At 35.5% G+C, this 13,036-nt stretch overlaps 1 protein-coding gene and 1 long non-coding RNA gene across 7 annotated transcripts in view; one reads left to right on the forward strand and one right to left on the reverse strand.

The window, feature by feature from the left end:
• The window catches only part of LOC135207890 (uncharacterized), an 87,235-nt gene that overhangs the window by 68,691 nt on the left and 5,508 nt on the right, over positions 1-13,036 (forward strand). For 2 of the 3 annotated variants that reach the window (XR_010313078.1, XR_010313077.1), the window contains exon 4: positions 1,783-3,498. This is a non-coding gene — a long non-coding RNA (uncharacterized LOC135207890). Of the gene's footprint in view, positions 1-1,782; positions 3,499-13,036 lie in introns of those variants that run through there. The other variant, XR_010313079.1, reaches the window with a different exon arrangement.
• LOC135207888 (phospholipid phosphatase 5-like) overlaps positions 4,447-13,036 on the reverse strand; it is a 57,731-nt gene continuing 49,141 nt past the window's right edge. For 3 of the 4 annotated variants that reach the window (XM_064239789.1, XM_064239785.1, XM_064239784.1), the window contains exon 6: positions 4,447-4,818. In XM_064239789.1, the coding sequence (XP_064095859.1) occupies positions 4,601-4,818 (218 nt within the window). In that variant the 3' untranslated portion in view covers positions 4,447-4,600. Of the gene's footprint in view, positions 4,819-10,693; positions 11,089-13,036 lie in introns of those variants that run through there. The other variant, XM_064239786.1, reaches the window with a different exon arrangement.

The raw sequence follows: 13,036 nt of genomic DNA on the forward strand, positions 1-13,036 counted from the left end.
TTAATATTTTGAGGTTGACAGTACGTCTTCCTCCTTGGAATCAAAAGTTAATACATAAGACTAAAAGACTGTCTGGTAATCTTGTCGATGAATAGATATTATTACTATCACTAACCACTTGGCAATTTCCTCGTAGCAAATATCCGAGCAGAGCAGCAAGATTAAATTAAAACTCTGCGGATTGCAATATAATTAGCTCGGCAACGTCGGGATGAAACGATAAGATCATCATTAACATGTTACTTTTTATATTTGTGTGTAGTTGTAATATTATCATAGAATACACCTTTTACTACCTCTTCGCGTTATTATTTTCTTAATAAGAGATCTCTTGCTATATTTCGATTTTCGTCCTCTTACTTCTTCCAAATGAACGCCGTATTCTTTGGAAGCTTGAATTTCATATTAATGGTTCCTGTGGGTTTGTTCCATATGAACAGGTTTCATCTGGTGAAAAAGATAAATATTGATGATAATTATTTGTTTCTGGGGTAAACCCAGACCAGCTTTTCGGTGCAGATCGATAAGAAATTGCCAGCATTGGATTTCCAAGTTAATGTTTTCTATTTTCGAAAGTGGAAAGTTTTGTATATATCAAAGGAAAAATCTCGGTGAGTAGATAAAGAAAATCATCTTTTTAACCCGTCTTTAGGTACAGATGGGATCACAGGGGTAAAATATAGAAGTGTTTAATATATCAATTGAAGATTGTTTTTAGGTTATGTAAACTTTAATTTAAAACCAGTCCTCCGCGGTGGAATAAGGCCAATAATGACAAAATGTTATTTTGAAAGATTTCCCGTATATCATTAGATTGGTTGGTGATGGTATTTATGTGCATGTGTTGTATTGCAAGACACAAGTTGATTAATAGGAAACACATTACAGTGGTTAGAATTATAAGGATAAATATTTTCTTGTAGATTCTTAGGATTATTTCCTGTAACTGATTCTGTTGCTTTACGTTAATTAATTGCCTCCCGTGAATCACATCTTCGTCAATGGCAGTGCTGAGATTTAGCATTTGAATGTCTTGAACATGAGCTGTTCTTTTTCTGCATGATGAACATATTAAAAATTCTATTTTTATCTTAGAACATTAGAAATGTTTAATGTTGATCAGTTTCTGTAGTCTTACAAGGAAACTAGTTATGGAAATGACACCACTATTGGACCCATTTAAGTATTCATGGGGAGATAAACCCCAACACCTTACGTAAAGTGCGTAGTCAAATTACAGACGAGTTCAGATTGTTGGGCATTGCCAGTACTTGCAACTTTTTAACGTAGCAACCATGTTGCGCTTCTAAATTTAAAAAATAATACACAGTTTACAGATGTAAGATAGTTTTTACTCACAATCGTTACAAAACCTAATCAGCTCTGGTAAAGTTCTCATTACTTGTCGTTCGATAAGAAATTTTGTTTTGATAGGACTGACATAACTTCTACGTTAACTTAGACACAAGGAGCGTTTTAAGTCGTAAATGTTCCCCCCATGTTTGTAGCGAGCTCTCTAAACGAAATCCTATGTTAAGAATTTTGTTGTGCAAATTTTTGATTACGGTATACTCATGAATCATAACAGGTCTGACTTGAACCGCTTATCAGCTTCGTGTTTTGAAATGAAAAGGCAAGACTTTTGAGTTGAAGATGTATCGATTCAATTCCGACAGCTGCCATTTGAAAATATCGCAATACAAGACTAGTTCTGCTGTATTTTTTTTACATATAAAGTATTTTAAGATCCCAAAAATTTTAATATTCCCATTTCTATTACAGTTAATGCATGTGAATGTCGTCAATCAGTCCGATAACGAATGAGAACGGTCTCCGTAGGAGTTGACAAACCATGCTCATGTCCGCATTATCGTAAGTGATTTATCTCTTGGTCCTCCATAATAGAGAAAAAACGTTGTGAGTAGTGTATGTTTAAGTAATGGTTATTTAATGTGCCTTGATCAAGTAAAGCATACCCGGCATAAAACTCCCATTTTATGTGGCGTTGATGACCTGAATTCTAAATAGCTCATAGAATCTGTCTTGATCTGTTAAATGTTTTTGCATACTTCTCTGCCATCAGATCAACAAAGTTCCGTCTCACCAGTTATTCATAAAATCTCTTGCTATCTATTCCCGCTTTAATTCCGATTGAAATTGTTGTCACTGAACTTGAGGGATACAGTTTTCAGAGGGAACTTTATATCCTGATCTTGTTTCCTACTGATCCTTTTCCCCCCAAAATATCTTCAAATTTATATCCCCTTTTCATTTCATCTGGATTCATAGCTTTCTCTCCTGATGAAAAGGCATTTCCTTCAGCTCGCTCTCACACCTGTACAAATGGTCCTTATCTCTGAAGCTGTCCATCTCTTAAATTTTATTCGCTCTACTGTGTTATATGCAAGTTCCTAATAAGAATGATCCAAAGAAAGTTGACGGTGCTGATGGGTTGCCGGTATGGATTTTACAGAACAAGCTCTTCATTTTATGAATGTCCTTTCAACTTCTCTGCTGTATTATCGAAAATTTCTTAGTCTTTCGTTTTCATACCTCAAAAACATTTGGCAGAGTTGCAAAGAGCTGTGATGTGGTCTTGCGGCTCCTTAGTAAACTGATTTCTAGTTCTTTATTAAACTGCATTATGTGTCTGATAACTTTAAAATCTGCCCCATTTTCATAAGTACTCAGTGATCTTCGTTAGTTTTATTCTCGATTTTGATGTTTACTTCACTTCCTCAATTTTGCTTTTCATGCTAGGATTCCCTTCGCATCAGCAATTTATCTAGAATATTAGTCATATATGAGGAGTTGCTCTTGTTTTCTTTATCAGTAGGATTGAATCCCAGGTAATTAGTTATATAAATGATGGCACTGTTCTTTCTCTTCTCATAACTGTCTCTACTTTACTTCATTATTTTTATAGGTACTCTCATTTTTATAAGTACTATTTTTATCACTGTTGTGCCGACTTGAAAGAGAAAAAGCCCCAGCATATGTACCAGGTTTGCCAAAAGATCGACCGTCTTCTGAAACGGTACAGCTAAAGAGGTGAAAGTTCAGTGTAGGATAGGTAGGTGGTTCCTGGTATTTCCATCTCCAGTTCTAAGTATTTCAGCTATTTCATTTTACTGGGAACTGCATAAGGCTTTCCATTTGTTGTAATTCTTGATACCTTGTTTCATGGACTTTAATGTGTGTGCTTTCAGCCTCTGTTAAGGCAGGGATGAATTTAGTTTCTAGTAACTGGGATTTTATCTGATCTTCAGTTCCTAGGTTAGACCCAATCATCTCTGTTTGTTTTTATTATTTCTTGATGCCGAGGCCAAACCTCCATAAATTCAGTTCCTTTGTGAGACCATTAGCCTGAGAATTTATCCAATATTGTTAAGTCCTTTTGCCATTTCCAATGGATTCTTTCATCTGTACATATCCTGTGATTACCTTCATCCATGTCTCCACAATGTATTCTTAGTTCTATGTATTGTGAACATATCATCATGCCAAATTCACTAAGACTGAATGAGGCCCTAAACTTTTTATTTTTCCCTGAGAAGGACCATTTTGGATGAATTATGTTTTGTCCAGACCATATCTTTTCTTCTCTAGTACAGTGTTTCCAAACACTACTGTAAACATTGTTTTGAGGCGATCGTATCTTCGCTGAATTAGGTCACGGAAATGTAGTAAGCCAGTAGATCAGTTTGTGTTGCTGTTTCTCTTTCGACTCTGATCTACTGGCTTACTACATTTCCGTGACCTAATTCAGCGAAGATACGATCGCCCGTTGCTGCTGACATGTCGCAAGTTGGAGAATACCTTGAAGTGGTGGAAGGCCAAGCTCGACCTGGAATTTTTACAACTAAACCATGTTACGCCGAACTTTGTAAAATTTAAGCTGTATAGACGCTCTCTTTATAATACCAAATTTTATCATGACTCTACCATAGCCCTGTTAACCATTGAGATTTGTAACAAAGAGAAACTCATTCAACAGCATATGAAACGCATTCAACCCTTGTACAATGAAATTCATAACAGTCTTACACTTATTGACCTCCGATTACAACTTAACTAGGAAGGAGGAATTTCTTTATCTTTTGGGTTGGACTTCTGTTACCTAATTATAAACCCTCGTACTATGAATATTACCTGCCTTTTGAGGTACTTTTTTCCAAACTAAAGAACCTGCCTTTAAATGCAAATATGCTGAAATTTCAAACCGAACTATCTGCTTTTGCCCACACTAATTATAGCAAACTGAAAACTAGATGGGCTCCTTTCTTTAATAAAGATGATTTAAACACACAAGTTTGTTGTGTCAATTCAAGAGTGTGTTAAACACTTCAGCCTTGGCTAATCGTATGTGATTAACTAATTAATATACCCTTAAAAAATGGACTTTTCCAAGGCCATCTGTATCATAGGTTGTTAAAAAAATGACAATTATTAAATATATTTATTACAACAAAATTATAGTTTAGTAAATATTTTTTCACACAAAATATATTTGCAATTGCGTATATTTTCATCCACAAAATAGTTTTTAAGTACATAATAAAACAATAAAAATAAATAAACCACTCCAGTACCTATAATGTTAAATCCACTTAATCTGTTCTTCCATGGAAGAGTCTGGATCAATCATAACAGATGGCGAGTTTTCTGTATTTTTTTTAACATTACTTGAGTCACCATAGAAAAGTGTAGGGACCATTACATATGAAAGGTGGCAGTGCCGTGACGTTAACGATGGATAATACTGCCGATAGCAGAGATAGGCTATTAATAAACCCAACAGAGATCCGACCAAAACATCTGAAAAGAAGAATGTGCTTAATGCAAGATTTATAAATAAATTACATACAATATACAATAAGTGCCCTAAACCCAGTGTCACATAGGTAAGTCCAAATCTACAATTTAGCATCTACCTGCCAAACTTTGCACCAAGTAGTAAATATCTTAAAAGGTTTGTGCACAGTAGAAGCTGTGTACAGCATAATCAATACAGTGACGATGTACATGCAAGAATTTAGAGAAGTTAGCTTTTTTGTCATTTTGTGGTGTGAGTTCACAAGTAAATCACTTGGTTTTGGCCATTTGGTATGGGTGACAAAATGCTGAAAAGCATGTTTCCTTGACACCACCCCAATAATAGATGATTCCACAAGAGACTTGTTGCATCAATAAAAAGTTAATTGCCAAAAGGATCATAGCAACTAAAATTTTACCAGACTACAATACAATACCAAAAAGCTTTTGTATTCACCATGTAAGACTTCCTAAAGACTGTAATCCCAGTATACTGTAATGGAAGAAGCTATGATGGAGGCCCATGGGAATGGTTGTATGAACTCATGTAGAAATAACAGCAGAAATGAAGGAAAAGTTACAGAAATTTCTTAAAGGATGGGCTTATGGGATGCTTGAGCAAGAGCACCTGCTGACTCAACATCAGCTCGATCGTAAATAACAATGGATGAAGGAGCGACCATATATAAGAAAGGATGAAAGGGTGAAAAGGAGAGAGGACGACTTATAACCGTAAGTAAATTTTTTGTACAAATCTATTAACTTTGTGTAAGTATTCAAAGTTTTGGATAATTTACATTAATCCATTGTACATTTTCATTTTGGGATTCCTTGATTTTGCCATGTGATCTTTGAGCTACATTAATTCATGTCTTGTGATTTTTGCATAGCTCAGGTACAGCTTTATTGTTCCTCTAGCTTTGTTCATAGCAATAGGTTACCTTCTCTGTTAAGCTTAAATTTTTATCAGTTCCAAATGTTTTACAAATTGTGATTTTTCTGTATTTATGCTTCTTATATATAGTGATAATTTAATGTAAACAAATTAATCAGATTTTGGCTTTACAAATTGTGATTTTTCTGTATCTATGCTTCTTACATAATGATAATTTTCTGTAAACAAGTTAATCAGATTAACTTGTACTTTTTGATGTTCAGGTCTGTGTTAAAGGATCTATTTATATTAAGGTTTATTTTAATCAAACCTCAAGTGTAGTAGTGGGCCAGCCTTGTACCTCATCTTTAATTGATTAAGACACCCCAGCTTCAATGTAAATAGTATAGAGGTTAGCACCATTTGTCTCTGCTGACTTGCCCAGATTGCAAAGATAGGTCTGCACTCCTATGGGTTTCTTTTTGTGCAAAGAACATATAGCACTGTGACTCAAAGGCTTCATTTGATGCTAGTCTGAGTAGTCTTCACACAGTATTGCACATTCATATATTTCTCTCTCTAGTGCAGTACTGTCTGTCAAGCAGAGTATTGTATCTCCAATGGTGAGGCATCAACAGCTGTGAAGCCTTTCCTTCTCAATAAGTGACCATCAGGGAAAATACATAGGGCTCTGTCTGATTCCTCCCTTTATTTGTGTTGTTCTCTTTCCTGCTGAGGATTTGCCACCATTAAAACTTACATCACCCAGGACTCCCTTATTACTCCAGAGGGGGCTGTTCCATCTACTCCAACATGCTTCTCTGATTTAAAGGATGCTTGCATTCTCAATCTTCTGTCCTAGGGAGGTTCCTTCAGTGTGAGTGAAAGGGAGACCTCAAATCAGGGTCATTTGTTTCAGCCAAAGTACAGCCTCTCTTGCCTATATTACTGTTACTTAGGTGACTGGCTGGTTATGAGGTCTTTCCAGAGGATCTGGTCACTTAGAAATCTTGTTTGGACTGTACAAGCTCTGGAGTTACAGAGGTAACCCTAGAGAAGTTTTAATTGTCATTCTACTAAAGATATATGCCTTAGCATGTGGATCAATAGTGTCCAGGAGTTATTGCAGCCTACAGAGAAAGGGATTCACACTACCCCCACCATGCCACTAAGTGATGCATGCATCACCATTGGTCTTCCAAGTCTTTGTAGGTGCAGGCAATCATTGGACATATGGGGTCATTGACGAAGTTTGTTGCTCAGTCTCTTCTGAACTTATTACTTTAATGCCAACTGCCATGGTGTTGGAAAGGGGCAACCATGTTGCAGGACTTTCAGGTTCCCATCAGTGAGTTGTTTATCAGTCTCTGCTGATAGCAGAAGGAACATAATCTCATGTGAGGTGTCCCTGTACCTTTGTGGAGGTGGTCTTATTAGGCCTTACAGCATCTGTAACATCGACAGATCAAAGCAGCACCAAATGGTTTCTGTACCTTCTACCTGTGGACATTGTTACCTGGGTGTAAGAATATTTTTACTATCGTTTCAGGATTCATCCTATGACTTGAAAATGTAGGAGCCAATGCCTTCAGCAGGAGCTATCAGATCCTCACATTTAAGGGGCCCAACAAGGCCCTTGGGCAAATTTTGGGTTGCCCTTGCTGGATCTGTACTATTTCACTGAATCTAGACTTTTATGTATAATTTTTCACAGCCAGTTCCAACAGCTTTGGCAGCTCATAATGCTGCAAGTTTGAGAAGTTTAGTCATGTAAACCATTTCATCCACTTCATCAGGTAATGAAAAAGTGTGTTAGGCTTCTGAGACCTCCCAGTATGATTTTATGTTCCTTTCATATCTCCTATCCATGGAAGAAAAGGTTCACAGATGCCCTGGACATAATTTTGGAAAATCCTAGTTCTTCCCCCTGAGAAGAGGCTTCTGAAGTATGTAGGCTTTGTTTCCATTGGTTAAACACTGCAATCTGGACACATCAGTCTGAAATTTGTCCATCTCCAAGTAGGTCCGATACCACTCGACTTTACCTAGGAAAGTGGCCAAACTATGTTACTTGGTATATGCAAAGTAGGGCTGTCCTCTGAACTAATCTTCTTTTCTCATTAATATGACCCCTGAAAACAATGAGACACTGTCCACTATAAAGCTACCTTCTCGTTTTAGACAAAATGCCAAGCACTGGGGCAACTAAGGCCATTCAGCGTTATATAATGGAAATTGACGGTGAAAAGGTTTGAAAGGTGTAACAGAAGGAAAGCCTTTCAGTTGGATTATGAATCTATTGTTAGGGAAAGGTGGAAAGTAAGATTGAAGAAAGATAATGTGAAAGGAGGTACATTAAAAGGAATAAAAGTAGTTGCAGCTAGGGGCTGAAGGGATGCTGCAAAGAACCTTATATAAGGCCTTCATTGCACCGCATGAGGTGCACTGACGGCAGCAACCCCCTACGGGGCCTTTGGACAGTTGGCTTGTACTGTGTGGTTTTGTTCATTATTCCAACCATGACCTCTTGAATATTTGTCGGTGAAAAATAACTGCGAATAGGCAAATTTTCCGTGAGTAATGTCTATACATGTTACATAGAGAAGTCCATGATTCACTGAGTCCACAAATCGTGAGCCTACAAATTTGGGGGTTTACTGTAAAATAGTAATATCAATTAAGGTTTTAGTATAATTTGTAGGGATGTGTCCAAGTATCTGGATCGGTATCAGTATCGGTGAATTTCTGGCAGATACTTTTGTCATTATTTTAGGAATTTAAAACCCTTCTAGGCTTCTTTAAATGTACAGGCAGTCCCCAGTTTACAATGGTGGTTCCATTCTTGAGATGCATCATAAGCTGGGATATAATAGAAAATCGTCAAGAATCCTAAGAAAACCTTACTTTAATGCTTTGGTTGTATTGAAAACTATGTAAACTGCATTTTTATTGAGTTTTTCATAAAAAAAACCTTCAACTATTGATTATTATACGTTTTTGGAGTCCTATTTCTTCCGTCGGATTGGCGTCGTAACCCTGGAACATGTCATAAACCTGGAAATAATTTCTGATGAGTATAATTGAAAAGCGTCGTAACCTTGGAACGTCGTAAGCCAAAACCATCATAAAACGGGGACTGCCTGTACAGAGCCCCCCCGTATTTGCGGACTCACGGATTCGCTGATTTCTCTCTGGACCATAGACGATAAATAATCACTAATTAGTGTATTTTGATGTTATTTTCCTGCCTAAATACATTTTTATGATACAAAAATGATTTACTAATTTTAAAATATTAAATTAATATTGATCAATACTGTATTAGTAAGTTTAATAAGATTAAATATTACATAACAATAATAATTCTCTCTCTCTTACAGAGATGTGTTTTTTTGTGCGATAAATAAATGATTTACTAATTTTCAAATATTAATGTAAAGAGCAATCAGTTTATTAATGAAAATACTACAGTGAATTAGTAAGATTTTAGTTTAGAAATGTTAAAAATTATGTAAGAATGAAGGAAATCCCAGTCTTCACGCATCTTTCTTTCGAACTCCAAGTCCAAGCTGAGGTTTGACAGCTGCCAAATATATCAAGTAATTAGAGAGGAGGGAGAGTGTGTTCTCTCTCTCTCTACTGAGAAGAGAGATTTTATGGTACACATATGTATAATATGGTTGTTTAATATTTTCAAATAATAATAATAATAATAATAATAATAATTAATAACTATAATTACAAAAATCATATGTGAAAGTATTTTACAGAAATACTACGATTATTCTCTCTCTCTCTCTCTCTCAGAGATGTATGTGTTTTGTATGATAAATGATTTACTAATTTTGAAATATCAATATTAATGTAAACAGCAATAATATAAATTCATTAAAGAAAATACTAAAGTAAATTAGCAAGATTTTAGTTTATGAATAAAAAAAAAAAACTATGTAAGAATAAAAGAAAATCCATTTTACCCTGCATCTTGTCTTTGAACTCAGGTAGCCAAGCTGAGATGGTTGGGATCCAACAGTTGTTATATATATCAAGTAATGTGACAGGAGGGGTAGTGTGTTGCCTACTCAGATCTCTCTCTCTCTCTATTATTATTATTCTTTGTCTCAGAAATAATTCATTATTTCACTTTTGATGGTCAGATATATGATGTTGCCATTCAATGGTCTCTTTCTCTCTCTCTCTCTCTGTTATTGCTGTAGGTATATATTTTTCATGGTAAAATGTTTAAGTAATGTGACAGGAGGGGGAGTGTGTTGCCTACTCAGATCTCTCTCTCTCTCTCTCTCTCTCTCTCTCTCTCTCTCTCTCTCTCTCTCTCTCTCTATTATTATTTTGTCTCCGAAATAATTCATTATTTCACTTTTGATGGTCAGATATATGATGTTGCCATTCAATGGTCTCTTTCTCTCTCTGTTATTTGCTGTAGGTATATATTTTTCATGGTAAAATGTTTAAGATGACTGAAATTATATCAATAATATAACCTCAAAGATTAATACAGTAATAGGTTAGTAATTTTAGGTATATTTGAAGTAGGATGTTATTTAAGGTATTCATTTGGTAACTGAACTTTCAAGATAGGCAGATATAAGCATTTTTAGTGGTCGCTTTAACTATTCACGGGGGTGTCTGGTACACATCCCCGCGAATATGGGGGGAACACTGTATATGTTAACAAACCCCACCAAACAAACCATATATAGGCTTATCATTGTATATAGGATCATGGGTTATCTTTTAAAAACAAATGGTATCTTAATAATGTACAGGTTAACAATTTATTATTGTAATTCTAACTTTAAATAACTATGGTTGTGTCTATCTCTTATCAGCAAGTCATTGCCATTCTGTTGGAGTTGGTTACTATTTTAACATGTGCAGTACATACAGATATAGTATAAGTGAATGGTTCACCGAGTTACTGTACTGCTACTGCTGCAGCTTGGAATTAGACATGTGCAGTTTATATAACCCAATCATATGACCTTTCAACTTTTGAACCTTTAATGTGCGATAACCAGCAAACAAGAATGATTTTATAGTAACTATATATTCTCCTGAATAACAGTAATATGGAGGTAACAAGTTCCCTGGCAGCAGACTCTTCCAACAGTAGCAGGGTCGTTCTCAAAGGGAACATGAAAAGACCTAACGTGAATTCAGTCAAACCTTAAACTGAATGCAAAATACAGGCAGCCCTCAGTTAGTGGCAGGGGTTCCGTTCCTGGCTGCCGACACAGAGCAATTTTCAACGCCAAGCGATTTTAAAGTCTATGGCTGCCGCACACCTTCGTTCAGATTCCCAGCCCTAGACCAGTCAAACGGCGCAGTAATCCCGGAATGGCGCAATAAGTAAAATTTTATTTTGAATTTCAGTAATCCTGGAATGGCGCAATAAGTAAAATTATATTTTGAATTTGCTGTACAGTAGTACTGTACAGTACATTATAGTATTATAAATACTGTAAAGTGAAAAAAGCCTACTTTTAATCCTTTGGGTGTCTAGAGTATGTTAAGATATAGTAAGGTTTTATACAGTGTACAGGTAGCTATAGTGTTCAAGTTACGATAATTCGTCTAAAGATAATCTGATTTCACGAGAGACCAAATTACAATAGCCTATCTTTATCCCATCTTCTACTTAAATAAGTTCAAAAACAGCAAAAGCGAATTATGAAAGTATGGTTTTAACGTTATGCTTGTTGCGTAAACGTGTACAGCCATGAACAACCAAATGAGAAACAAATGTTTTCTATTCTAAGTACAACCAAATTGGATAACAACAGCATCCGTTTGGCTTGTATTTCAACCATCATACTATAGTAAACAATTATTACAGTTGTTATAAATGACATTATGTCGAATAAGACTGAGATCTCTTAACATAATAACTTTATTCGCTATAGATATAAAATCAATAGGGAAATATACAGTTAAATTTAAACCTAGTTGTAGCTGAAGCTGAGAAAACTGTTCAAGCTGCTAATGACCATTATTGTGCATTGGCAATAAGGATAGCACTCCAGTAAATGTATGCCATCAACCACAACAGTATATAAAATTGAGATAAAATCATTTTAGTCAAAACTAATATGCTTGAAAGAACACATTTTACTGTTGGTTTCATGCCGATAAAAGATAAAGTTCGTATTACGATAAAGAAAAAATGCGAATGGAATCATGTATTTGTTTTACTCAATAAAAATGCCGCCAACGTAATTATTAACGAAGAAAAAACAATGTAGTTCACAATCACAACAAGACATATTCAAGTCATATTTCCACCTAAAAACATGTCATATAAGTCAAGTATCTAGATATTTCCACCTAAAAACACGTCGTATAAGTCAAGTATCTAGATATTTGTTTATGCTAACTAGAAGCAAGAGAATTCACTCAGAATTGTGTTATATATGGGGAAACAAACTCGTATTTGCCATCAGCTGATTTCCAAACCAAAACTTTGACTGCAATGTTAGTAGTAATTTATAATACAATGATATGAATACATAACAATATTATTGGAAACAGTGAAGTGATGTATAACTTTTGTAAAGAGATTTATGGAAAAGATGCAGATTTACTTTTTCTTCTGTGCTTATCTTAATTTTCGTCACTATGCCATCTACATAGCAGCAGCATCTTGAGCTCGTACGGTCGTACCTCAATTTTTTGCTCGTGTAACAAAGCAAAAAAATCGACAGAGTTGCAGTTATATTTTGTACTTCTATCCCATGGAAAAAACAAACAAATTGCAGTGTTGCAAAATTGAATGTACATATATGCAAGTTGTCTTTTAAAATTAATTTATGCAACAACTGTAAATATAATGTTATAAAAACGTGATTCAATTACAGTGGAACCTCTACATACAAAAGTCCCTACGTACAAAAAATCCAGGTTATGAAAGCAAAGACAAAGATTTTTTGCTTACTGTGTACGAAAATAATTCAGGTTGCAAAAAGGTAAAGTCCGAGATTCGCCCTGGCCGCCGAGAACAATTTTAAAATTCGCGCGCCGCCAACTCGGTAGACTCGCCACCATCCTCCCGCTCTCCCATTGGTTTTTGATGCTAGTCACCGCCGTAAGATCCTGCTCTCCTATTGGTCAGCATCTGTCCCATCACCTCTATGTAAAGGCATTCCTTGACCATTTTTTGCGGTAGAGTTATCATAAACACCTGGAATTCGTTCGTTCACATATATTTTGTTTGTTAACGTAAATTCGTGTTGGTGATTTCTCTTTCGTTGTAATGTAAGTTACTTTATCGTGTTGTGTGTGAACTTAATTACTTACGTTATTAGCCATGGGTTAAAAAACAACTGTTGC

Source organism: Macrobrachium nipponense, chromosome 34 (genome assembly GCF_015104395.2).
Source record: "Macrobrachium nipponense isolate FS-2020 chromosome 34, ASM1510439v2, whole genome shotgun sequence".
In the NCBI taxonomy this organism is placed as follows: Eukaryota; Metazoa; Arthropoda; class Malacostraca; order Decapoda; family Palaemonidae; genus Macrobrachium; species Macrobrachium nipponense.